General features: G+C 32.8%; 1 protein-coding gene across 1 annotated transcript; it reads left to right on the top strand.

Moving 5' to 3' along the window:
• The first annotated feature begins 12,398 nt into the window (after positions 1 to 12,398).
• Positions 12,399 to 14,354, top strand: LOC143624461 (U-box domain-containing protein 45-like). The gene is made up of 2 exons (XM_077095108.1): positions 12,399 to 13,114; positions 13,189 to 14,354. The coding sequence occupies exons 1-2, from the start codon at positions 12,567 to 12,569 to the stop codon at positions 14,126 to 14,128; spliced, it is 1,488 nt and encodes a 495-aa protein (XP_076951223.1). The 5' UTR covers positions 12,399 to 12,566; the 3' UTR covers positions 14,129 to 14,354.
• Positions 14,355 to 25,986: the final 11,632 nt, after the last annotated feature.

Below are 25,986 nucleotides of genomic sequence, written 5' to 3' on the forward strand. Positions count from 1 at the left end.
AATTTGTTAGTTTGTAATTGTTGATTTGTAGGTATTTTGAATATGAAGGGATATTATCAAAGTGAACCATCGAACCTTTGATCATAAGCATTTTTTTGTTCATTCATAAAGACTATTGTATTGATATTATGTGTTTTTTAATTTTCTAATGACGGTGTCTCTTTTATTATTTTATCGTATTTTTATTATGTAATGAACTTTTCCCGAACCATCGAACCAACCCAAACCTCAAACTGACCCGGAATTTTTTATACCCGACTCGGTGAAATTGAAACATCTAAAAGTAGTGCACCATCCGAAAAAAATTTCTGGATTCGCCACTGATAATAGGATGAGCATAAATGAGTATGCTTTGAAAACAAATTCAAAGAAAAACAATAATAAGAAAATAGTCTAGGGACAAATAATTTTCAATATAAATTAGTCACGTACAAATAAAATACAATGCATGTGCCTAGCTCCTCCGTTCGCTCTAACGATGACACTTTGGTCTTCTGCACTCATCTGTCGCATACATGATTTGTCAAACCATGTTGATTGGTACATCTTATAAAATTAAACATAAATCTTGAACAATGGTCCTCTGACTTTATTTAGATATCGTATCCTAGTTTTCATATTTATTTATCATATTAACACATTTTTTTATTCTCTTAATCAAACATATTCATTCTTACTTAATTGAAGACATTAAAAAAGCTTTTAACTAATTTCTAACATGGAAAATGAAAAACAATTATTAATTATAGAGAAAATGAGATAGGTTTCCTTTTACATTTAAAGAGGCTTGTTCACACCCTTTTTAATTTTAATAACCCATAATACAGTTATGCCTGGTAGTAAATAAATGTTACATAACCGTCTCATGCATACTAAGGCCTAAGGGTGTAAAGCATATTGTGTTGACATGTAAAGAAATTTTGGACTAACGAGTTTAATAAGTGAACCCAAACACAACTCAAATATTCATCCGTGACAAAGATATCAATTCTAACACACGCCTACTTAAAACGGTGTAATGCCCGTGTCATCTTTTAGGTCAGCCCGAATAATGTTTATTTGTAAATATAAATAAGGAATATTGGATTTTAATAATCCATATTAAATGATATTGGCCGATAATAATTTCTATTCATTTTATCGCCACTATCGGTCCCAAATTCAAAAAAGTTAGCCCCCCAATGGTCCCTCGTTAAAAATGACTCAACGGCGTTATAGTTTTTCGTGAATTTCAAACCAATTTTTTAGGGCTTTTGATTGTTATGAGGATAAAAGTCGATTGGTGTAAAACTTAGTTTGAAATAGTGCTTCAAAATGACGAAACAATGCTTCAATTCGGGTGTTTGAACTTACAATTAACCAAAATTAAGTCGTTTGGATCATTGTTTCGAGCTAACTTTTACACCAATCGACCGGTATCCTCCTAACGATTAAAATACCTAAAACATTGGTTTGAATTATTCAGAAAAAACTATAACGCCGTTAAGTCATTTTTAACGGGGGACCATTGGGGGGCAAATTTTTTGAATTTGTGACCACCAGTGATGATAAAACGAATATGGATTATTATCAGCCAACACCATTTAATAGGGATTATTAAAATCTAATATTCTTATAAATAATATCTCGTGACTAGTATATGATTTAACCATATAATTGCTCAAGCTCAAATGAGCTTCTTTTTGTTAATGGCATCGTTTAATATTTTTATTTATTTAGCTCTTAATCTTACCTGACAAAATTGAGTATATATTTAGTTTGAGATTAGAGAGACCGAATGGAGAGGATTGAAGAACGAGAAAATGAGATCGACTAGTTATTTATCATATTAACACGTATTAATCAAACGAGTCATCTTCGGTTTATTCATATATATTAAGTGTGTTATTATGTTCGGTTTACTCATACACAAGTGCTTTGTTATATATTTGATATTGGTTTGTATTAAATCTCACATCCAAAACCGGAAAGTCTTATGAACTTTTCTAAATTAACCCAAAGTAAAAAAAAAAAGTATTTTTTTTAAGTATATTCTACAAAATTTCAAGCTTCACCGATACAAAAGTAAAATAAAGTAGGTTATCATTGTTTTGATTCTTACCACTTATTAAAAAAAAGTATTACTCTTACTTGTTCTTCTTTCTATATGAATCCAAGTAACTTGGTATGAATTTAAAGGTTTCATCTTTGTCGTGGGCCATCAATCAGCAAAGCTCTTTCACATAGATATTTTACTAGTGTGCTATAAAAGCGATCAACTTAAAAAAAACAAATACATGTAGATAACGTGAAAGTAAATACAGTAAAACTATTAAGTAAATAAATAAGTAGCAATATTATATTTTAATTAAAGGGTTGAATTATTCTACAAATATCAACAAAAATCAGAAGTGTGAGAATAAATAATTAATTAACATGTGTTAAGTAGAGACAAAAAAAGGTATAAAAGTAACATTACACATGATCTCTCTCCATATGTAAGTCACATGTTAATTTTTTCATCATTTTTAAACGTTTATAATTTTTTCATATGATATTTGAAATAAAATTCACCATTATAACAAACTTTTTTTTATCTTTAATATGAGTATGATTTGTTATATAAATATAAAAAATAATTTACGTCACTGTGTCTTTTTTCGTCGTCGTGTCTTTCTGTTATTGTGTTTTTTTGCCATTGTGTCTTTCAACTGATCATTGTGCCTTTTTAATACTAATAACACCGTTGTGTAATAATATGTAAATATAATGAAAAATACCAACAAATTATCTAATACATAAAAGACAATGATGAATACATATTCCATAATAACATGAAACGTAAAACACAATAATGAATACAAATAACAACACAATGGCCTGAAACATAAGACACAGTGACCTGAAACGTAAAACACAATGAAATCTACATATTACACAATGACTTAAACGTAAGACACAATGAACATAATACTATTTTTCTCAAATTAAGTGAATATTGAGCACACCGACTAAAACACAAAGACAAGTATAAAGACAAATGTTGAGCACAAAGACAAAATGACGTAATCTATGTTTTAATTTTTATCTTTAATATGAGTATCAATTGAAAAACACAATAATCAAAATCTATAACATAATGCATAGAAAAACTCAATTTAAAAATACAATGGACAACTAAATAACATGATACAGAAAACCCCACCAACCTTTTTTTTATTTTTATATAACAATATTAAAGATAAATAAACGCTTGTTATTATATTCCTAAAAAAATGTCGTATGACAAAGTTATAGGCGTTTTAAAATATGGAGGAATTAACATTTGTCTTGCATGTTGAAAGGGAAAGTCATCATAAACAGGTTATTACTTTCATGCCCGTTTTCATCAATATTTATATTTAAATTAATCTCCACCATACAAATCTAAGATCAATGAATTAGATTCATTCTCACCATTCTCATTTTTGTTGTACTTTGTATTTTTTTTGAACGACCAACTAAGTAACGCTGGATACTTCGTACGCGGCCCTCATTGGCTAAAGGTAGCCCGAGCCGGCCACGAGTCCGGACGAACGAAGCCCTTAGCGATCCACATATTGAGTGATTCTCCGGATAAAACCCTACCCCCATGTCCGCCAAACGGCACGACATCGATGAGCCGGTAAAACCGGGTGAGATCTGGACTCGAACCCTGACATATCAGGGTCATCCCTTATATCTCCCATATAAATTGGTGATAGTGTAATTTGAACCTCTAACCTCTCACTAGTAAAGTGAGTGCTTTACCATTAAACCAAATCCAATATTATAGTTTGTATTTTAACTTTACCCTTAATATAACATGCTTTTAAATAATTATTTTTATAATTTTCTCTTTTTTTAATGATAAGAGTGGGTAGTAAAGTTGGTTGTGTCTCAATGGTAGAGCACTTACTTTATAAGTGAGAGGTAGGGGGGGATCAAACCTCACTACCACCAACTTATATGGGAGATATGAGGGATGACCCTGGCTTGCCAGGGTTCGAGTCCTGGTCTCACCCGGTTTTACCGGCTCCTCGCTGTCGTGCCGTTTGGCGGGCGTGGGGGTCGGGTTTTATCCGGTGAATCTCTCAACAGGTGGACCGCTAGAGGCTCCGTCCGTTCGGACTAGTGGCCGGCTCGGGCTACCTTTAGCCACTGGGGGCCGCGTACGGTGTACACGACGTTACTTAGTTGGCCGTTCAAAAAAAAAGATAAGAGTGGGTAGTAAATGTGGAGTCAAAGTTTATAAAAGTCCACAAGGTCAGCCTTTTTGTCTTCTTGGGTGATGGAGCCCGTTTCATGCTCCACATTTATCGGCATATGGAATACTCAAAGTCTAAAACACACACACTATATGAGTCTTTATACCGTACTTGCTTGTCTACCGTTATTGTCATAGATCTTAGATCTAACGACCAAGTAACAAAAAATATTACATCATGATTTGGTACATGGTCCCACTTTTTGTAATTCTATTTCATATCCTCATGTCATGTGAGTTGGATTGCATCTTGGTACTATTTTCCTTTTCTCTTGGTTTTAAGTATTTTTATTGCGCACTTGCACCGGTGGAATGGGTAAATGAATTAAATGTTTGAAAGCTACAGTGTGTTGAGCCGGGTACGCGGTGGGTAATTGGTCATATAGTTTGATTTGTTATGGTAAAAGCTTGTGGCGAAAATTTCATTACCAAAGTCGAGAGACTAAAAGTAAGTATGTTAAACTAAAGTTAAGAGTCCAGAAAGTATATATATGTTAAAATTTTGTGATAAAAGTCTAATAAACCAAAGTTTGTAACTAAAGTTAAGAAGCCAAAAGATAAATGTTTGAAAATTATGTAATAAAACTCTAAAGAAATAAACTATAGAAGTGCACCACCTTCGGTTTACGCAATATAATCTATTACCATGATATTAGACATGTGCTATGAGCTATAATTTGCATAACATATATAATCTCTTATTAGTTATTGTTTACTAATCTTAAATTTTACATCATACACGTGCATAACATATAATACAACATATCATTGTTACATCAATAAGTCTCAATAAGTTATACGAGCCAGTATAACATCTTTTTATTTATTTATATGGCACATGTATACATTTTGTCATATTATATGGTTGTATATGGTTATACGACCCTTATGAATGGTGAAATGTTATACAACCATATAACTTTTTGGTAGTGCATGGATATAAATAAGTGGTTTATGGATAGTACGTCAATAATTTGTTTCTATTGTTCTAAAAAATACAAGTTATTCAGTTTCTTTTTAAAGAATGATTATACAAGTTAAATTTTATGACACTACTAGGTTATTGACCCGTATACGACACGGGAGGAAATATATAAATCGTCAAGTAAACACATATATAAATAATTTAAACCGGCAATATGTTTTTACTATATTTTTTGAGCCTGTAACATGTTTTTAATTATAGTTCATACTCATACACAAAAAGGTATTGAAAGACATAAACTTATAAAAAATTATTTTTTATAGTAGAATGTTACCACCCATAGACATAAATGAAATCATTTAATTATAACGTCTAATGTTTTACAATAGGAACATGTTGTTACTTTCATCACTAAGATATAGTTTTATGTAACTCATTGATGACGACTTTAGCTTGGGAAAATACACATCTCCATTAACACATCAAAGTGAGTATGTTGTATTCCCGTTGTTTCGTTTGCATCTGTCGGATTCAAATTTCTAAAAATAAGCATTACACGTTCCACGCATGAACGTCAGATTACCATTATCAAAATATGTTTTTAAAAACTAAGTAATAAAAGTATAAGCTAAATATATATTGACTGAAATATATATATTTATATAAAATGACAAAAAAAATTATGTTTTATATAATAGCTTTGATATTCCTTACGTTCACAAGATCTTATGTAAACAGAAGTCATTTATGTGACTTTTACGTTGTCCTGATGATGATGATTGTACATTAGCCGTATAGGAGTAGAGTTGGAAGCATGGGTTAATGGAATTTACCTAGAGTTAAAATGTTGTCGTGTGATAATCGACAACGTTGTAAATCGGGCAGAAATATAAAAACATCAATTATAAATATATGTTTATATGTTTTGAACAATTATATATAATTGTTATGTGTTTGTATAAACACTTATTTTAGCCTACTTATAAGTTAGAGTAAAATGCCAAAATCGTCCTTAAGATTTGGTTAGTTGTGCGACTTTTATCCAAAATATTTTTATGATTTACGGTTTTTATATATAAATGTTATGTTTGTATGCCCTTTATGAGTTTACATAAATGTTATGTTCTGGAATGAAAACAGATTGGATGCATAGAAAGTCGGGCAATAATAACAATATTATGAATCGATTGAATGTATCATTTGATAGTAGACTGATTAGTAGATACATAAGATTAGCATATGAAATAATTATTTAATGTAAACATACAATAAATGAGCAGGAATTTTTTTTTACCAAAACTATATAACGTTATAAATAATGCAATACATATTTTAAATTAATAATAAAATAAGAAACATCAATTCAAAATCCTTCATAAGCTTCAAAATATTTTATTATAGACCAAGTTTAAATCAAGGGAGGATCAAGAATATATGTATTATAAACAATAAGTGTCAAGTATGTTGTTGACTAAAAAGAATATATATACAATACACACACATATATGCAAGCAAAAAAATGAGTAAGTTAAGAGAAAAATTAAATACATATAAAACTTACATGTTGATGCTTTAATATTGACAGATAACCTTCATTAGCATGACTCAGACGACATTATCCACAATGATATTTCAAAAAAATTCAACCTTCTTATGCTTAACATAATAAAATAGAAAAGATCAAATTTATACATGATTTAATGATATGAAACATTTTTCAAAGTTAAAAATCAAGGCAGATAACAAAGTTTAGCAAAGACTGCATAAACAAAAAAATAATTAGCGTTAAACTTACAAGAATGAAAGTTGAGATCAACGTTTCATATAATCACCATTTAAAAAGAACAAATAGAATACTTTGGTACCTCATTTCATCAGAATGAGAGCATCCTAAAACAATCTGTATGACTTTGTTTGACTATAGGACAATATATAACATTGAAAATTCCTATTTTGATCCAATAAACATTTTATTAAAAAGGATTCAAATATAAGAAACTTAGGATCGAAATTTCATATTTTTACCCAATAAACATTTCATTAAAAAGAATTCAAATATAAGAAACTTACGATCATGTTTTGTCAAATATTTTCTTCATGAAGTTTATCAATGATTCTATATAAGAATCATAATTTATGGCAATGAAAATATCATGTACCAAGAATAATTTGTTGGTGCATAATACATCTACAACAAAAAATAAAAATAAAAATAACATCCTCAAAGAAAAATCACAAATTAAAGAAGTAATTAGTTAATGAAATAATAAAAATAATGAAATGAATGGTAAGACATAAAAACTTACAAATGTTTGATGTAGAGGATGTGGGATGAACAATAGTAAAAAAAAGAATGGATGCAAGTATGAAATTAAATTAGAGAGAAAAATAATTTGAACATAAATACAATATATAATAGATAAATTTTTGAATTTATTTTACATCTCGTTTATTGTTTATAAATGAGATGAGATGTAATGTTGACTAATCTTTAGAAAAATAGCTAATTTAAACATGATTTAATTAATTAAAAGTTGTAACTTTGCTATTTTAAAGAATAAACTAAAAGTTACTAAAAAATTAAAAGATTTTCAAACATATTGACCTGCAATTGAATACAAATATGGAATGTCGACATAATAATTCCATAATTCAAAATTAACAAAGTCATTTAAGCTTTTTTTAAGGTTTGACCGATAAACATGGATTATAACAATAATTGACGTATAAAGGGTTGATGCAAAATTAAAACAAATGCATAATAATTTAAAATTTAAAAATGCGACATGTTTGAGTATACAAAGTCATAGTGAAATATTGTGTATGAATTTAAAAACATAATATAACTAAAATATGCACCGGTCCAAAGACATTTGGGATACAATATTTTTGTTTTATAATAAAATAGATCTTAAAACATACTCTATGCAATTATTTTGACAGGAAAATAAATAATAGGAATTAATAATTAATAATCATTTAATAGAATTAATTGTGTATTATTTAATTTTATTTTAGATTTATTTTATTCATATAAACATTAGAGAAGTAGAAGATATACAAGAAAAGTTTAAGAAAACACCAATAGCAAGATGTCATGTTGAGTTAAAGTCTATTGTTTTAATAGTATAGTTAGATTAGCTCAATAATACATCGCGTTTGCTTTGACATAAAGGGGTCTTGCTTTTTAACCGTTACTAGGACATAGTTTAACTTTGTGACTTATCAATGTTTGATCAGTTTTTTATTTTATTTTATTTTTGTTTATGAGATAGGCTAATTGTCCAACGAGCTACTCAAACCAAATGCTTTTTGGTCGAGTTGAACGTACTGTGCGTATTGTTATATCTATAACATTTAATTTTAGCATTTACAGACTTCATACAAAACAAATATGGCACCGCACACTTGAGATATAATAAACCTTTGGGATTGAATGGAAGAATCATTTTGTGAGGTCTTTTTATGGTTTATCATAAAGTGATAAGTTTAATATTTTAAGTAAACTGTTGTTAACTTATTATTTTAAGAGAAAGTGTATTTGGATTATATGATGTTTATTAATTATGGTTAACACGGTAAAAATTGATAGAATGTTGAGCACCAAATACTTGAAGATCATAAATTAGTTACTTAAATCGATAAGGACCACTAGCGATAATAAAACTGGTCACAACCTAGATGATAGTGTATCATCAGATAAGACATCTAACACTAATCACCATAAGAGTGGGTGTAGTGGGACATGTTGTCATCAAAAAAATCCCAAAAGCGCTCGAGAACACCGTCTTCGGGGTGTTTTGGGTTTTTTGATGGTAGGGAGCGTTTCCCACAAAATGCCGGATGTGGAAAGTTTGGTGGTGATTGATTGTGGTTGATGTTGATTTATTTGTTTTTTTAATAAAAAATAATAAAATAATAATAAGGTAATATTTGGAAGAAACTCAATCCACCATACCACTTTGTTGTAAAACGCCTTCATAAGGACAAAACGCTTATGACAAAGGCCGGGGAAAACGGGAGCTGAGGTGGCAATCGGGAGCAGAAGCAAGAAAAGCACCCTGATTTGGAGAAAAGTTTGTTAATAGTTGAAGATGTCATGAGAGGTTCAATTTGGTTTGATAGCAAGAAAAACAATTATGCATATTAAGAAAAATGATTATTATACAAGTACCGGTAATAATTATAAAATATTACTTTATTTTTATTTAAGAGTGCATGTTTTTAATACATAAAAAGAAACATCATTTGGTCAAACTTATATAAAGTTTTGCTGTGAGGCCCCTAAGATGTTGGAACGATTACCATTCCATCCCACATTGAGGTTTCTAATTTTCTATGCAATGTGTGTTGGAAACGTTAATTGATGATTGAAATGCGTCTCTTTATTTGTCACTATGCAACAAAATACATTGAATTTATTTGAGACTACAATCAAGACGTTTTTTTTTTTTTTTTTTTTTTTTTGGTTTTAAGATATGATATTTCTGTTGTCCATCGTTTGTACATAGATGCAACTTTATCACTAATTTACTTTGCTAGTTATTCTCTAACAACCAAACTTCACGAGACCTACATAAGGAAAACAAATGCCAATTCGTTTGTCTATGGGATTTGAATTAGTTATAACATATAAGTGAGAGCTTGTCATGCCTTTTGAGATGATAAACAGAACTAATTGCACGTGTGTAGATAAAGACGTCCTATAGGGTGCTCAAGTATACATAATGCATACATAAAGTGTTGAAAATTGATATCATCCATCAGTTAAAAGTACATTTTATTCTATAAATCATGTATTCGAATACCAAAAATATTGCATATTATAGTGTCTAGTCAGAAAAGGTATATCATGGGTGTATGTTGTACCACACATTAAAAGGAATTAGGGTGCATGACTCCTGTTTTCTTATCATAAAAGCTCAATGCATATTCCTTTTGCACTATTCATTACATGAATGGGTACATTATTATCATTCATTCACTTCATTTTTAAGACATACATGTCAGCAGTGGCGGATCTAGGATTTTTTTCCGGGTGGTGCACTACTTTTAGACGTTTCTATTTCATGGAGTCGGGTATAAAAAAATCCGGGTCGGTTTAAGGTTCGGGTCGGTTCGATGGTTCGAGAAAGTTCATTACATAATAAAAATACGATAAAATAATAAAAGAGACACCGTCATTAGAAATTAAAAACTAACAAATTAAAACCAACAATCTAACAAACTAAAACTAAATTTAACAAATAACTTAACAATCAAGAGCAATTAACATTTTACAAGAAGTCAAGAACAATTAACATTTAACAATGGATTGTGAATGTAAACTTACCTTCAAAGTGGGAGGATTAGAGGATTCGAGTAAGAGTAGGCAGTGGCAAGAGGACGGGGACGGCTGAGTGGCTGACAGAGTGAGGTTGCCGACGTTCCACGATGGTCGGAGTGACGAGGACGAGTGGCTGACGGAGTGAGGCTGCCGGCAGTCAGGGGCTGAAGAGGGTCAGGGGCTGGGGACAAATAAACAACTTAAAGATCAATTAATTTTCAAATGACTTAGTTTTGGTATTCAAAAAGCTTTAAATTTCAATATATATATATATATATATATTATTATTACGAATACGCAATTCATAACAAGAAAGAACAGACTAGTTTCTATGTCATCAATCTAGTTTGATAAGTCAGATCTAGAAGCTTCAAGTTCACGACTTGTAATTTACCTATAACAAATTCCTTAAACTATTAATGAAAAAAAAGTGAATTACCAGATGAGTTATTGTTGGCTGAGAAAACAAAAGGCTTAGGCTTATTGTTATCCTGAATTCGGTCTTTGAATCCCTGGAAGTCAGCTTCGAAGTCATCTGATGGTGGTGGCTTTGAGAAGTAATAGTTTGATAAATTGGAATCACGGAGAAGATCTGCGGCGGTTAAACGACGAGACTGGGGAGGCGCTGTGTGGTGTTTTGTGGACTGGTCACTGGTTGTGTTTATTATAAAACCCTAACTAAGTAAAAAAAATGTTTCAAAAACCAGAATTGAACCTGTGACCTCCGGGTTACAAAACCAATAGGTTTCCAGCTAGACAAAGGCTTCAAATGTTTGTAAGGTGGTTCATTTCTAATTTATAAGGTGGTTCCTTTATTATTTTCTATATATAAATACACTATTATTTCAAAACTCGGGTGGTTCCGAGGAACCACCCGTTTTCACTATAGATCCGCCCCTGCATGTCAGTGATCACTAGTTTGTCCAACAAACATGGTTTCGCTTACATATAATCGATTGAATCAAGCTTAGATTGGTATATTTTGGACTTCTCTAGATAGATTACAATATTATTGTTGGGTAATTGGCTTTAACAAAAACTAGGCATGCCCCTTTTGAACAACATCTTCCTCAAATGGGTGGGACTTGCGTAAAGCCTAGGACGTAGGGTATGATGACAATAGCTTTCGCATATGGACGGGCATATGGTTGTACAAAATTTTGAATCTTAGAGACATGACAAAAAAAAGCATAGTTGTGGTAATTCATTCCCAGCATAGAGTCATGCTAAATGAAATCGCGTTGATTAAGAAGAAGTGCAGTTGTCCACAGAGGTTAAACATTATTTCATGTCTCGTTTCAAGCGGCATACCATGAGCTTCCCATGTTTAATTATTCAACTCATTTACATGCAAAGACATACTTTATATCACTCTTTATACACATCCATATATCTAGTGAGAATAGTCGGATAATGTATTCCTTTAGAGTCAAATTAACTCTTAAATTTCAAACTTTAACATGCATAGATGTCAGCATAAACCCGACTCTTCTACAACATTCGGGTCTTTATATTCACAACACTAGAGTATATCAAGAAACGAAACCATATCTAGAACCGTATCCAACACCAACCCACATTAATCAGTCAAAATGAACAAACTTTCAATAATTCAATGCATACCACATTCCATGAATATAAACTTATAGAAAAGAGTAAACTTATATTTAGCATATGTACATTTATGATATATATATATATATATATATATATATGTTATAGATATACACACACCGCATCAAAACATGTCACATGTGTAGGTAGGAGAACAAGAACAATAAGAAAAAGAAAGATGTAAACCAAACCAAACCAAACCAAAATGAGAAATAAAAAGCATGAGGACATGAAGAGGTATGAAACACATTAATTAAGGTAGGTAAGTGTAATATCACCATATACCATGTAGACCCCCACCCCTCTGACACACATCACCACCATACTCATACTCTTCTTACACAAGCCTCACCTCTCAACATTCACTCACTCCTCTGTTATTATTATTACTTTTCTACTCTTGATCTAGGGTTTCACCGGTGCAATGCAGGTGTTGCATGACTGATTCAATGGGTCGATTTCAAGAAACCAGTCTCGGATCGGTTGTTCTTGACCGGCACCATGACGGTGGCCGGAATTTCAACCTCTGGTCCACTTGCCGCCGCAAAATCATCGACACCATGAGATGCGGCGGCGGTGGTTATCGCTACCGTCACACTGTTCATTCTCCTGTTCCAGTCATACCCAGTTGCAGATCTGACGTCAGCAAACTTAATAATAATAATAATAAGAGATCGGAGAAGCTGTCGGAGTTATTAAGGATGTCGGAGATGATGGAAGAAGAGGAAGAGTTGGTGAAGAAGAAAGTGGAGGCTTTAGAGGAATTGAAGCGCGTGGTGAAACGATTACAGTGTGGCGGGAACGACGACGTTTTGGCTGGCGCCAAGGCGGTGAGGCGGTTGGCCAAGGATGATGCTGACGCTAGAATGACGTTAGCGTTGCTCGGAGCAATCCCGCCGTTGATTGCAATGCTGGATTCCGGCGATCTGGAGTCTCAGATCGCCGGACTTTATGCTGTTCTTAATATCGGAATCGGCAATGACACGTAAGCAAAGTTAATTATAATTATTGTTATGTTTTGATCTCACAATTTGAAACTTGATTTTGACTTGGTTTTAGGAACAAAGCTGCAATTGTTAAAGCAGGGGCAGTACACAAGATGCTTGATCTAATTAAATCTTCGAATGAAGGTTCGGCGAATCCGGATTTGTGTTCGGCTATTGTAGCGAATTTTCTCGGGTTAACCGCGCTTGATTCGAACAAGCCTATTATCGGGTCGTCTGGAGCGGTGTCGTTTTTGGTTAAAATGCTAATGAGTTCGGCTAAAACTGGAGTCGACTCGCAAGTTGTTCAAGATTGTTTACGGGCGTTGTATAACTTGTCACTGTTGCCTTCGAATGTGTCACCGATGATTGAAATTGATGGTTTTGTTCCGTTTTTGGTGGCTACTTTGGGTGATATGGAGGTTAGTGATAGGATCTTGTCGATTTTGAGTAATGTGGTGTCCACGCCTGAGGGACGGAAGGCGGTTAGTAGTGTTCGTGATTCGTTTCAGATATTGGTTGATGTTTTGAGTTGGACGGATTCACCTACTTGTCAAGAAAAGGCGACATACATATTAATGGTGATGGCTCATAAGTCGTATAGAGACCGACAAGTCATGATAGAGTCCGGGGTTACATCTACGCTCCTTGAACTAACACTTCTAGGTAGCACGTTAGCACAAAAACGTGCTTCTCGGATTTTAGAAATTTTAAGGATCGATAAAGGTAAACAAGTGTCTGAAACCTTTGTGGGAAGTAGTGGGGCGAATGTTTCAGCGCCCCAATGTGGGTATGTTGATTCCGGATTAGTGGGATCAACAGTTTCATCAAAGGATTCAGAGGATGACACGATGATGAGTGACGAGAATAAAGCGGTTAAGCATTTGGTACAACAAAGTTTGCATAGTAATATGAGGAGGATGGCGAAGAGAGCAAATTTGCCGCAAGATTTCGTGCCGTCGGAGCATTTTAGATCACTTACATCTATGTCAACTTCAAAGAGTTTGCCCTTTTGAGATGATAATCATCAAATGTGTGTTTCTCTACCTTGTTACTAGATTAAACTTGTGCTTGTTATGTTTGCTGTCTTTTTTGGTTTTAGAGTACTACTAGAGTGGCTAATGCTTTGGGTCTATATGTTTATGGTAGAAAGGAATAGTCTTTAGTGTACAAGTTTTGTCTAGACACTTAAGTAATTTATGTTTTCAAGTTTTTGTGATGCTCTAGGTTTAATCATATGCAACCCTTGTAATTACAATCTCAATCTCGATTCGAAAATCGTCTACTTTGTTCCGTATCTGTTGGGTATACGTAGAAACACGGATCCAATCCCCGAGTATGGGTCCTGGATCCAATGAGTCCACATGGTGAAACACGGTAACTACCGACACAGTATGAGCACAACTTCCCAAAGTCCAATGACCGGAACCTTCAAAACAGACACCGTGAGTCTCGTTACAGGAAGGACAAGGTGGGGGGTCTTCCTGTAACCACCCTCCGGCGTGAGAATCAGTAACCTTCGTAAAGGAGAAAATACTGAAGTACAACAGACTAAGTGTAGTCAGAGTATAAGTGAGTAATAATACCGGTGAGTGAATGAATACCTCATGTAGGTTGACAAGGTATTTATAGCCGAAGGATGTAGGAAGGTGATTGGTCCAGCTGTCCTCTTCTAGAAGATCTCGATAACCGCCTGGACGCGTGTCCGCTTGTGATGGGTTGAGCTATACGTCCCATGTGCATGGGTATAACAACCTGGACACGCGTCACCCAATGATATGACAGATTGCACCCTGGCCATGTGCACGGTTATAACAACCTGGTCAGGTGTCCCTCATTCATTGGTAGGCAAGTCACGTATTCTTCAAGTAGCAATCGTGAGCGTTCTTCTAGAGGGTAGTTAGTTGTTGACAGCTGTCCAGTTGGCATTGCCCTTCGGTCATTTTGGCGAACAGATGTCTTGTCCTGCGGATGACTTTTGAGGGTGCCAGGATGCTTCCGCGCGTGGTACGAGGACGTTCTTCCTCTACCGTGATATGCGGGTGATCCATATGTCCCGCAGGTGATATGTGAGAGGCTCCTCTATGACCTGCGGGTGGTACTTAAGGGTATTTTGTTATTTTTGATATCCTACCTCTATTTGTATATGGTCTTATGAAACCGGCGTGAAATATTCAACTACACTTCTAATAATTACGTAACATTTGTCGCAACTTTTAAAATTATATTAATATTTTAGTGTGGGTAAACGAATTTGGGTAATCTGATAGGCATCTTTTTATATCATAACCATCTCCAACTCGTGAATTTATTTTTAAAACTAATATGATACGTGATACCCGTTCTAAATAATTTGGATTTTTATGTAAGCTTTGTGTTTGTTTGCAATCATCCTGTCTCTATCTCAAGGAGACATTTGAAATACCCTTTTAGGTGTTTTTTTCTCAATTTTTTTGTATAACTCCAACTTCACTTTTGGAGTAATGCTAGGTAACATGTTAAAATTCTTTCCAGAGAATACATGATTATTATTTTTGGATAATTGTAATAATTAAACATGTTTAGATCTGGTTAACTATTCTTACAGATAATGTTTAGGGAAGTGTTTAGCATTACTGAGTTTAAAAATCATTGTTTCTGCTCAACTTGGTTTGAGTGCTCTCAACATGACTTGTATTGTTTAATTTTTTAAACAATGATATTAGTTTTAGTAACGCATAAACCATTCATGACCAACAATTATTATAAAACAATTAAGCTTATATAAAGCATATTCATTAACCAAACCGTCACACTTACTAAATAAAATAACAAATTATGACATTGTTATTCTACAACTTATACAAAATTAACATTCCAAAAAGTTAAAAACCTTTAAAATTCAAGATCTACAAAATAAAGATCTTATGGTCGACACATGTACGCTTGTGAGTCTTACGGACGAGAGTATTCACGTCAATTACATATGCATATGCAGATTTCTAGTACCCATAATAGGACCATGTGTAAAATGATAACCACAACGTGGTTTCAGTAGGGCAAGCAAGCAAGATTTCCAAGTATTGAGTACTGGAACTCGAAGCTAGGTTGGAAGAGGAGGAACTGTGGTACGGATGTGAGTAGTGGGTTGGCTGAGAATGCAAGATGGCATATATTTATTGGTTAGTGGATTGAACTAGGTAGTAAATTGAATTTAATGGGTTGAGCTAGATTTTTTTTATTGAAATGGGTAAAGTTGGGTTGAAATAGGTCATAGGTGACAAAATATTGTTTGGTAGTGGTGTAATAAAACAGACAGACAAGGTTTAAACAATAATTATTATAGAATTATAAATTAAAGAACCCATTTTATAATTATTAATCTATATCTAATATCTTAATAAATGGGTGATGTTACAACATTATGTCTGTTCTTTTATGTTATGTTATATTGTATTCAACATAATCTGTTACAATGTATCACTCCATTCAACTTTTTACAATGTAGTGTGTTAGTGTTTGGCAGTATTGAAATCATTTATCTTGTTGTTGATAAGAGACAATAAAGACTAAAGTTGATTTTGGCACTCGTGATTAAAAGTTGTAACAATATTTAGGACTATAAAAGGAAAAAGTAAAATTGTTGGCGGGACCTTCTAATTGCCATCTTGTAATTGGCACCCATGATGTTCACCATTTTAATTACTTTTCATTTTGAATTATCATAAAACAGGTTTGGCCACAGGCGAGTTTACCTAAACAAGTCAAATGGGTTGATGGATGATGCATAATACTAAAATTGTAGATTGATTAAACATGTTGTAATGAACTTAAATGAGTTGACAGGTTAAACTTATAAGTTATATGTTTTATTTAACACACATGTATTCTAATTTAACGGGCAGCTCTTTTTTTTTGTTAGCACAACATGAACACTACCTGTTTTAAATGAGTTAGACGTGTACCTTGGTTTTGTTAAATAAATTTAATTGATCAATGAAAAACCTAATTTTTTTCATACTAGGTCTATGTCGTGTTGCAAATCGTATCACAAATCATTACGAGTGAATTATATGTTTATGCATGTCTATTTATGTATTTATGATGTGTATATAATTAATTGAAGGACCCTATCAAGAACGTCACTGGAAACGTGGAAATGTCTGTCTCTACTTGTTCTTTTACTTTGCTTTGTAACATCACTGTTGAGCCCCCCCATTAGCTTTCATGAGGATCAATAATTTAGTCGTACCATGTATTGACTAAAATATATGAAGTGGTTGGTTTTTACAATAGTCCTTAACATAGATTATTGAGTTTAGTTTTTATGTTTTCACCTCACTTTTATCATATTCTTATTTGAAAAGTATACTTTATAACATAATATATATACTACAAGCTAGGTACAGTTCTATAACATGAAATACGTGTGTGTGTGTATATATATATATATACTCTATAATACAAGTCTAAAGAAAAATTTGTCTCTAAGAGCTTCGTCAATGAAAAGTTTGTAAGGTGTTTGCACCTCATGCGGAGAAGAGAAGAGAGGTGAAAATGTGATAAGATGGGAATGATGCGTATGTGTTTGGAAATAAAAACACTACTACCATTCTGAATGCTCCAACGTAGTAATGAGTCAAGTTGTCACGTTAGTTGTCAAATCATAAGCTAATTACAACTTCATATTTATTTGCCATTTTATTTCTTGTTCTAGAAAATGAAATTGCCCCCATCCTTTTCGATGTATTTATAATGATGTTATATTAGATAATACCAACTTAATATAGTTATTTAATTAGTTGAAACTAGGGGTGGCAATCTTGACCCAAATTCTTTCAAATGAGTCAATTTGAGTTGTTTTAAAAGTTAAATGAGTTAGTTTGGGTAAAAGGTTTTAACTAAATGGGTCAAAATGAGTCATTTGAAATTACATCCTTTTATTTTCGGGTCAAAATGGGTCGACAAGTTCAAAGAAATGGGTCGATGTGGGTTAGTGTCCTAAGGAAATGTGACATGTTTCGGATCGGAACGGGTTTTCGTACAAGACATGTTTCGGCACAAAACGGGTTTCAGATTGGAACGGGTTCGGTTTAGGTTTCAAGCTAACACGAGTTTTCACCCATGACATGTTGGGTTTTGGTTTATTTTGTTTCTTTCTGGTCGATTCCGGACTCGTTTTTGTTCGTTTTTCAGTTTTGTTATTGTTCGGTTTGAATTCTTTTAGTTTCGTTTTGATTGATTTTTTCGATTTCGATTGATGTTGTCCGATTTTGGCTTTTTGTTTCTTTATTTCATTTTCGTCGATTTTTTCGGTTTCGGTTCGATTCTACGTGGTTTTTTTGTGGAACGAGGACAACGTATGAAACATTTTAATGTTTTTACTTTTTTTGTTTATGATTTATATTTTGAGTTATAATTTTTTATTATTATTTTTTGAATATTTTTTAAGGGTTTTTGATCTTAATAGAAAATCCCTCAACAAAAATTCAAAAATAATAATAAAAAAGTTCATAACTTAATATATAAATAAAAAAAACTAAAAATCTAAAAAAAACAAAATGTTTCCGCCATTATTCTTGTTTAAAAAAAAAAAACTCGGTTCGACCCCAACCTATTTTGACCCAAACCAAAACAACCATTTTTTTAATTGACTCGTTTAGACCCAAACTCATTCTGACTCATACTCGTTTTGACCCATGACTCATTTCAACTCATGACTCGTTCGACCCGACCCAACTCATTTGCCACCTCGAGTTGAAACACCTAAAATCATAATCAAACTCGGTATCCATTCTAAGTTCCAGGTTAACAACATTTTGAGGGTGATCATTGTTGACTCAATGGTCTAAAACAGTAAGTCAAACTTTAAGTTGCGTGAAGTGGTTTTTAAATCTTAATGTATACTAAGAGTACAATTTATCTTGTTCAAAAAAACTTCTAAATTTCAAAAGCTAAAAAAATTGTATAAAGCTGACATTATTTTCTTGGCGTTACGTTACGGATATTGATTTGGATTATGATTTTGAGTACTTTAAATAACTAAATAATCTAATGTCGTAAACACATAGTAAGGGGTGGGGTGTTTTCATTCTATTAGAAGAAATAAATATAATAAATATATAATTTCCTTATGATTTGAAAAGTTACGTGACAACTTGACCCATCCGTTAGAGCCAATTTTTGTCTTTAGAATTAATTGTTGTATACTTACTAGTTACTAGTATTTTATAATGAATAAATACACAAATTGTTGTGTAGTTGATGCAAAGAAATGGGTTTTCACTCTTTTCACTTGAACACTCAATTAATGGCTCGTGTTAAAATAAATAGACTTCATTAATATTTCTCTAGCCTTATCAAAATAGTTCTAATTCTCGACTGGGAAGTAAACTACAGGAGCTTGGCAACAATGTATATGTAACTCACATAACCCACATTAGAAGTGTAGCATTTTAGTGTACCAATTTCTGTTTATACAACAACATAACGACTCTCCTTTCTAAGCACGTATCACGAATGTTTCTCCTTCACCGTTTTCATGCATTTCTAAGCACGTATCACCCATGTTTCTCCTTCAATGTACGTTGTCATGCATCCATAGTATGGTCTTTTTATCCAACCAATCAAACTACTCAACTAACATTTTTATAAAAAGATAAAATAATAATAATAATAGTTGTGTTTTTAGTTAAACCATTACGCATTTTGTGAGAAAAGTTAGTAAGAATCTCCAAGCATACGTGACAGTGACATGACAGTCAATTTTCACTTTTCAGTTAAACTATTATACATGGGTTTATACGATGTGTACCAACGATATACATAAAGTGTTTCATCTCTCTTAGAGATCATTCGAGATATACCTTTTTAGTATGTCATTCTAATCATCAATATACTTGGCTAAGGTGTGATTTTTAATTATGTAAACAAACGAAGTGGTGTTTGCTGGTAAATGACCCAACCCACGTTAGAAGTTTCTGATTGAACTTATATTTGACTCGTTAACAGCCTGGCCTATTTCGCCATCTTTGGTTGACATCTCCAAGTATGGGCTTCTCTCTCTTAGACCCAGGAATATGCAGTTGTGTTATTGGGCTCTAAATGCAATCTGCATGGCCCATATAGTGTATGGTGTTAGAACTTTGGAACTTGGAAGATGATGTGGACTCTAGTCTTCCGGATCAAAACAATAGTGCTTTTGAGATATACAATAGAAACTCGATAAATTAATACTCGATTATTTAATAAACTCTCTAAGATAATATATTTGACTCGGGATAGGGTGCTAAATTAATAATTCACTAAAATTATAAGATAATACATTTTTGATAATTTCTTTAGACCCCATATAAAATATAAATTAATAATTCCTTATATATAACATATTACATGAATGATTTATGAAGGTTTCTTGAAAAATGACTCAATTGTCTTTTGTTTTTTGTTGAAATCAATTTCCCTTGAATTTATTAAGGTGGGAGATTGAAGGTTTCTTTCAAATTGAGTCGTTCATTTGATATACATGCATCATATACAATAATTAAGTGGAAGCTTAAAAGGTGTTTGTAAACTAAGTATTCTACTATAAATTAATAAAATATTAATTAATATATAAATTAATAATTATTAATTTATCGATTAATTAATAACTCTTTTAATTAATAAATTTTGATGGTCCTAAGTGTATTATTTTATAGAGTTTCTACTGTAGTATGAGATGTTAAGTCACGAGTACACATTGTCTTATAGGATCTTCTCCTTAATTATACAAATCAAGTACAATAGTTGAACATCTATATTCTCATTCAAAGTAGCACAAGAAGCAACAAGAATAGATATGCAACATGTATTAATTACGTTGCCTTCAAACAACGTTGATATACAATGCAAAGTCGGGCATGATAATGGTTACCAATAAATAAATAAATAAGAAACTTACGTATTTATGGTGCTAATATACATGTTTTCTTGTATATACATACTAGTTGTTAGAAGCCCATGCATTAAACGGGTAAAATAAAATAAAAATATAAAACAGAAGTAATTTTCTTTAATTTTATAAGTTGTAAATTTATACATTACGATGGGTAAAATGTGAAATAATAGAAGTGGGAGAAGTAGGTTGGCCTCACATAATTTCAACCGGTGGCGATGGAAATTTCTAACTTAGTGTCCAAAGAAATTTCACGAATTTTGTTCTAATTTTCTCCAAATATGCAGTCATGATTATCTTCTTTTCGCGTATAGGTATTTAAAGAAATCAAGAAATGACACATCTTTTCAAATGCTCATATTGAAAGCGTATGTGCGCTTCAATATCTTACCTTTACCCGCCCAGGTATATGCTATGCAGTTCAACAAATTTGCACGCGAGTGCATGCACCTCGGACCGCTCAATTGAATGCACTAAAGCGGATTTTAGAGCATATCAGTGGCATGATAATTCACAGACTACATCTCACACGCTAATCGGTCTCCTCATTGTCGTCTTATACCAATGCGCATTGGACCGATCTACCGAAACATGCCTCTCTACATCTGGTTATTGCGTATATCTTGGCCACAATCTTCTATCTTGATCGTTGATGTATTAGAATTTATACATCTTTTCAGCACTAAAATATCTCCAAATAAGCGTAATATCGGTAAATATATTAGAGTAAATGACCGCTAATGTTTATAAGTTTTATCTATAGGTAAATATAGCCCTAATGAATAAAAAGAGATGGTATACGAAGAAAAACGAAGATAAATGATGAAAACAGACTCAACACACCTCATGGTGAATCAAGACATGGCCATACCTAAAGCATAAGAAGCAAAGACAACAATCAAGAAGCCAAAACATGACCATGTTAACCTAGACACACCCATGTTATCAAAAACAAGAGGAAAAAACAAAACAGAAGATTCTGAAGCAAAACATGGTCGTGCCTTCCCAAAACACATTCATGCCTTCACTACAAGAGAAAAAAACAAAACTGGATGAAATTTGGACTGTTGTGGACTCAACACATCTGAAAAACTTAACACTTTTTTTATACCATTACCATTACACGCACATCAGTCGCCCAAACAACAACCCATTATCTCGCATTCGAGTGTCAAGGCCAAACGGCGTGGGGTCGCCAATATTTTTGAAACATAATGGTTGGTGGTTGCACAACCTTATTTCTGAACTTCATCATCCTCCCACTCATGCTACATTGGTATGTTGTGACAATATTAATGTCTTGTTTTGAAATTCGGTCCAACACCAACACACAAACATGCACGTTAGGTTAGAAATCTGTTTCGTCCGTGAAAAGGTTGCCATGGGAAAAGTTGGAGTCATACATGTCGTAGACATATTCACCAAATCTTATTTAATGATTTCAAGCAGGGCCGGCCCAAGGGCCGTGCAGCCCGTGCAACCGCACAAGGCCCAAAAATTTTTAGGGCCTAAAATTTAAAGAATGTAAGATATGCAATAGATAAATTAGATACAAACAAAAATTAACTAAAAATGTCTTATGGCTCACATGGTATACTTCATTGTGTTCATGATGATGTTTGACTAAGGTTCAATACCCAATAACTGCACTCTTTTTTTCCAATTTTTCCAGAACTTGTATTCCATATTTTATGAGCTACATTCTTTTCTTTTTATTGCTTGGATCAATTTCTTTGTTTGTATTAAGATCTTTTATTTTATATGTATATATAATATATAGTTTTTTAAAGCAAAATCCCATAACTAAATATATAAAATTCGAATTTCGTGTAATTCAAAGAAAAAAAAGTAATAGTCTTTTTGTCCAATAGACTAATCCGAGCTTTTTTTTGGTTTCTCATCAAAATAATTTCAATATATAGGGGCCAATATTTTTCCTTACATGGGGCCCTTGAGGTGCCCCGCATCCTCAGAGATGGCACTGATTTCAAGCACTGTATAAGCATTCGAGAACCTCCCGTTAAGACTACGAGGGTACCGTAATACTAGCGGATATGCACAATATATCCTATAAGTTAGGATATTTTCAATTTAAATATGTAATCTCATCCTAATTTAGATTAGGTTAAAGTATAGTATTTATACACGTTGGATATTAATGAGAAAGGGGAATTAATAAAAATTTTGAACAATTAGAATGAATGCGATACTCATTTGAACATGATGGTGCAAGAGGTAGAGCTTGTGCTTCTGTCGATTGAAAAATAGTAATAAAATCACTCTTGATGGTATTCTGTTGTTTTGACTAATTCGGATTATTTATGACATCGGTAAACAAGTTAAGAGCATGCGCGTTTTTTATGGTATTTATGTATTGGTATCTTGTTGTTAAAAGCATAAGTTGCTCATAGTCATCTGGTCCCAAAAGCCGAGCGCCAAGATCACTTGCTGAGTTTATCCTTCTTTAATCATCCTTATTATAACTTGTTATATACCAAGACTAATAGAATCTAATACACGAAGACTATATGTTTTTGTATTTTTAGGGTATCTCAATCGCTTTCAACTTTTGGTGACTATACCCGATTATGATCACGTGAGTGTATCAAAAATGGCTTCCACCCCGCATGCATTCCGGGGAGTGAAGCAAACCGGAGATGAAAGAGTTTGATTCATTAGGTGGGAATAGGCCAACTCAGTTTCAACGACATGTGCCCGAGTACCCTAAAAGATCTATGTGTGAGCAAATTAACTACTCCTTCCTTTGCATGTTGGGCCATTAATTAACTCAACTAAAACAACCTTCGGTGATGACAAAATGATGGAATCTTGTTGACTAAAGCTCATAGCATCATAATGTCAAATGATGAACACGGGCAAATTGATAATTGCAACTTTAAAAAGTCATATAATATGCTCTATAGCTACATGGTGAAAAGATAGAATGGTGCAACACTTAAGATTAAACTATTGTGTCACCGTCTAAAGAACCAAACAAATACACATTCTTCAGGTAAACCCTATTAATTATAACAGTTTGAAATATGCATTCATTCCTTAATGTATGATCAGTTTTTGACTTTATGGCCTATTTTGCTTAATAATGTTAAATCGGATATGAGAATAACATGGAAACAACAGTTTGGACCGGTGTTACCTATTATACGGATTTGTAATGTTGAATTAGAGATTCGCCATTGTAAAGAAAGCAATTTTGTATGATCAATTTGGCTTATGAGGTCAGAAGAAGAGATCTTTTGCTTAGAATTTGATGTGAAAATCATTGTGTTTCAAAAAAAGTTAATTATCGTGTTTGAGTATATGAAATATGCACCAATTTGACAAGCTCGATCCTTAATTTTTAATACAAATGCAGACTTAGTATGAAGTCAATCATTAACAACTTTGAACTCAAAGGTCTCTTTATCTTTATAGCAAATGTATGTTTGAATAAAAACCTGTTAGATAGGTCATATTTTAATGACTAATATAACAAGGTTGCATTTTTATATAAGATTTAAAAAAAGTCGAAAAAATCTTGATAAGCGAAGCAATTGAGACTTTTATCATATAAATAACTATTAACGAAAATTATACTAATTTAGACACTAAGTAATACTCTAGACCCTTAAACTTAACTTAAACTACAAACCGGCAAGTGAACCGGTTGACTCTAGTACAACTAAGTAAGTCCGGATATCGAACCCACGAGACTCTATAAATTACGAAACTAGCGAACAAGATTCAACTACAAGACACGACTATTTATTAATAATATTTAACGGGGAATTTTATACTAATTAATTAAAACTCTAAATAAATAATTAACTAATAATTAAAACTTACTAATGATTACTTTAATTAAACTAATAATAAACTAATAAAACCTAACCCTAATTTATATAATCTATAAACCATTTTAGATGGACAAAATGGTGATTTAACCATCCTTTAGGATGACGCCGATAAATTAATTGTCTGTTCACCGGCATCGTAATTTCTCCTTCAATTCGACGGTTACATACTATCCTCCGGTGACGTTCACGCTGCGGCCATTGAAGGCCCCAACTTCAATCGTCAATTGAAAACCGACAATCAATTAATGGTCCTATTGAATCAAATGCCGGTGGTCGCTGTTAGATATGAAGCCATGATGAGTGCCTACATTTGTTTCATAATATTTGATGGGATTTATTTAAATTAATTGTTGAGGCAACGCCTCTCAAACCTGACTCAACAATCAGTTACAATTCATTAGCTGTTGAATTGCCTGCTTTAATTGATTGCAATTATTTAATGGTTCAATTGATTGACGGTTGAATCGATTGCAATGGTTAAATTCGACATTCAATCAACTTAATGCAATGTTTCAATTGGTTGATCGAATGGTTCAATTCGACGGTTACGGGATCAATTCAATTAAGATACCGTTATCGGAGTGATTCAATTGCCGCATCAATTAGCAACTGAAATTCAATCAATGTTTGGTCGCTTTAAATATGGCCCATGTTGGCCATCAGAGACTTCGTTACATTAGCAGGTACTTAATCATGTTCTCATCCTATTTGTCATATACAATACCTAATCTATACCTAATTGTTGTATTTCTGTTGTTAACCGTTGGTTTTGTAAGCAATTGTAGGTTGGATCTTTCTACCCAGTATGTTCTATTCTTAGCTTTAAGTTTGATTTATTTTTAGGTCAATTTTTCATACATATCGACTTTGATTCATAGAACTTCAAGAATCTGTATAAATGGCTCGCGGTCATAGTAGCAGGTAACAAATTGAGTTTTGGTTTTAAATATGTTCTAAGGGTACTTTGGTTCTAGGTGCAATTACTAATTGCATCAATTTGGTGGTGTTCTACAGTTCACAGTTGCGGCCATCAACGGTACAGATTCGAAAGACAGTTGGAACACTATTCCCAACCAAAGAAGTTGAGGCAAACCCTACTTTT

The sequence above is a fragment of the Bidens hawaiensis genome, unplaced genomic scaffold (assembly GCF_021521415.1).
Source record: "Bidens hawaiensis isolate Kalapana, Puna unplaced genomic scaffold, B.hawaiensis_p1.1 tig00000369_1, whole genome shotgun sequence".
Taxonomy (NCBI): domain Eukaryota; kingdom Viridiplantae; phylum Streptophyta; class Magnoliopsida; order Asterales; family Asteraceae; genus Bidens; species Bidens hawaiensis.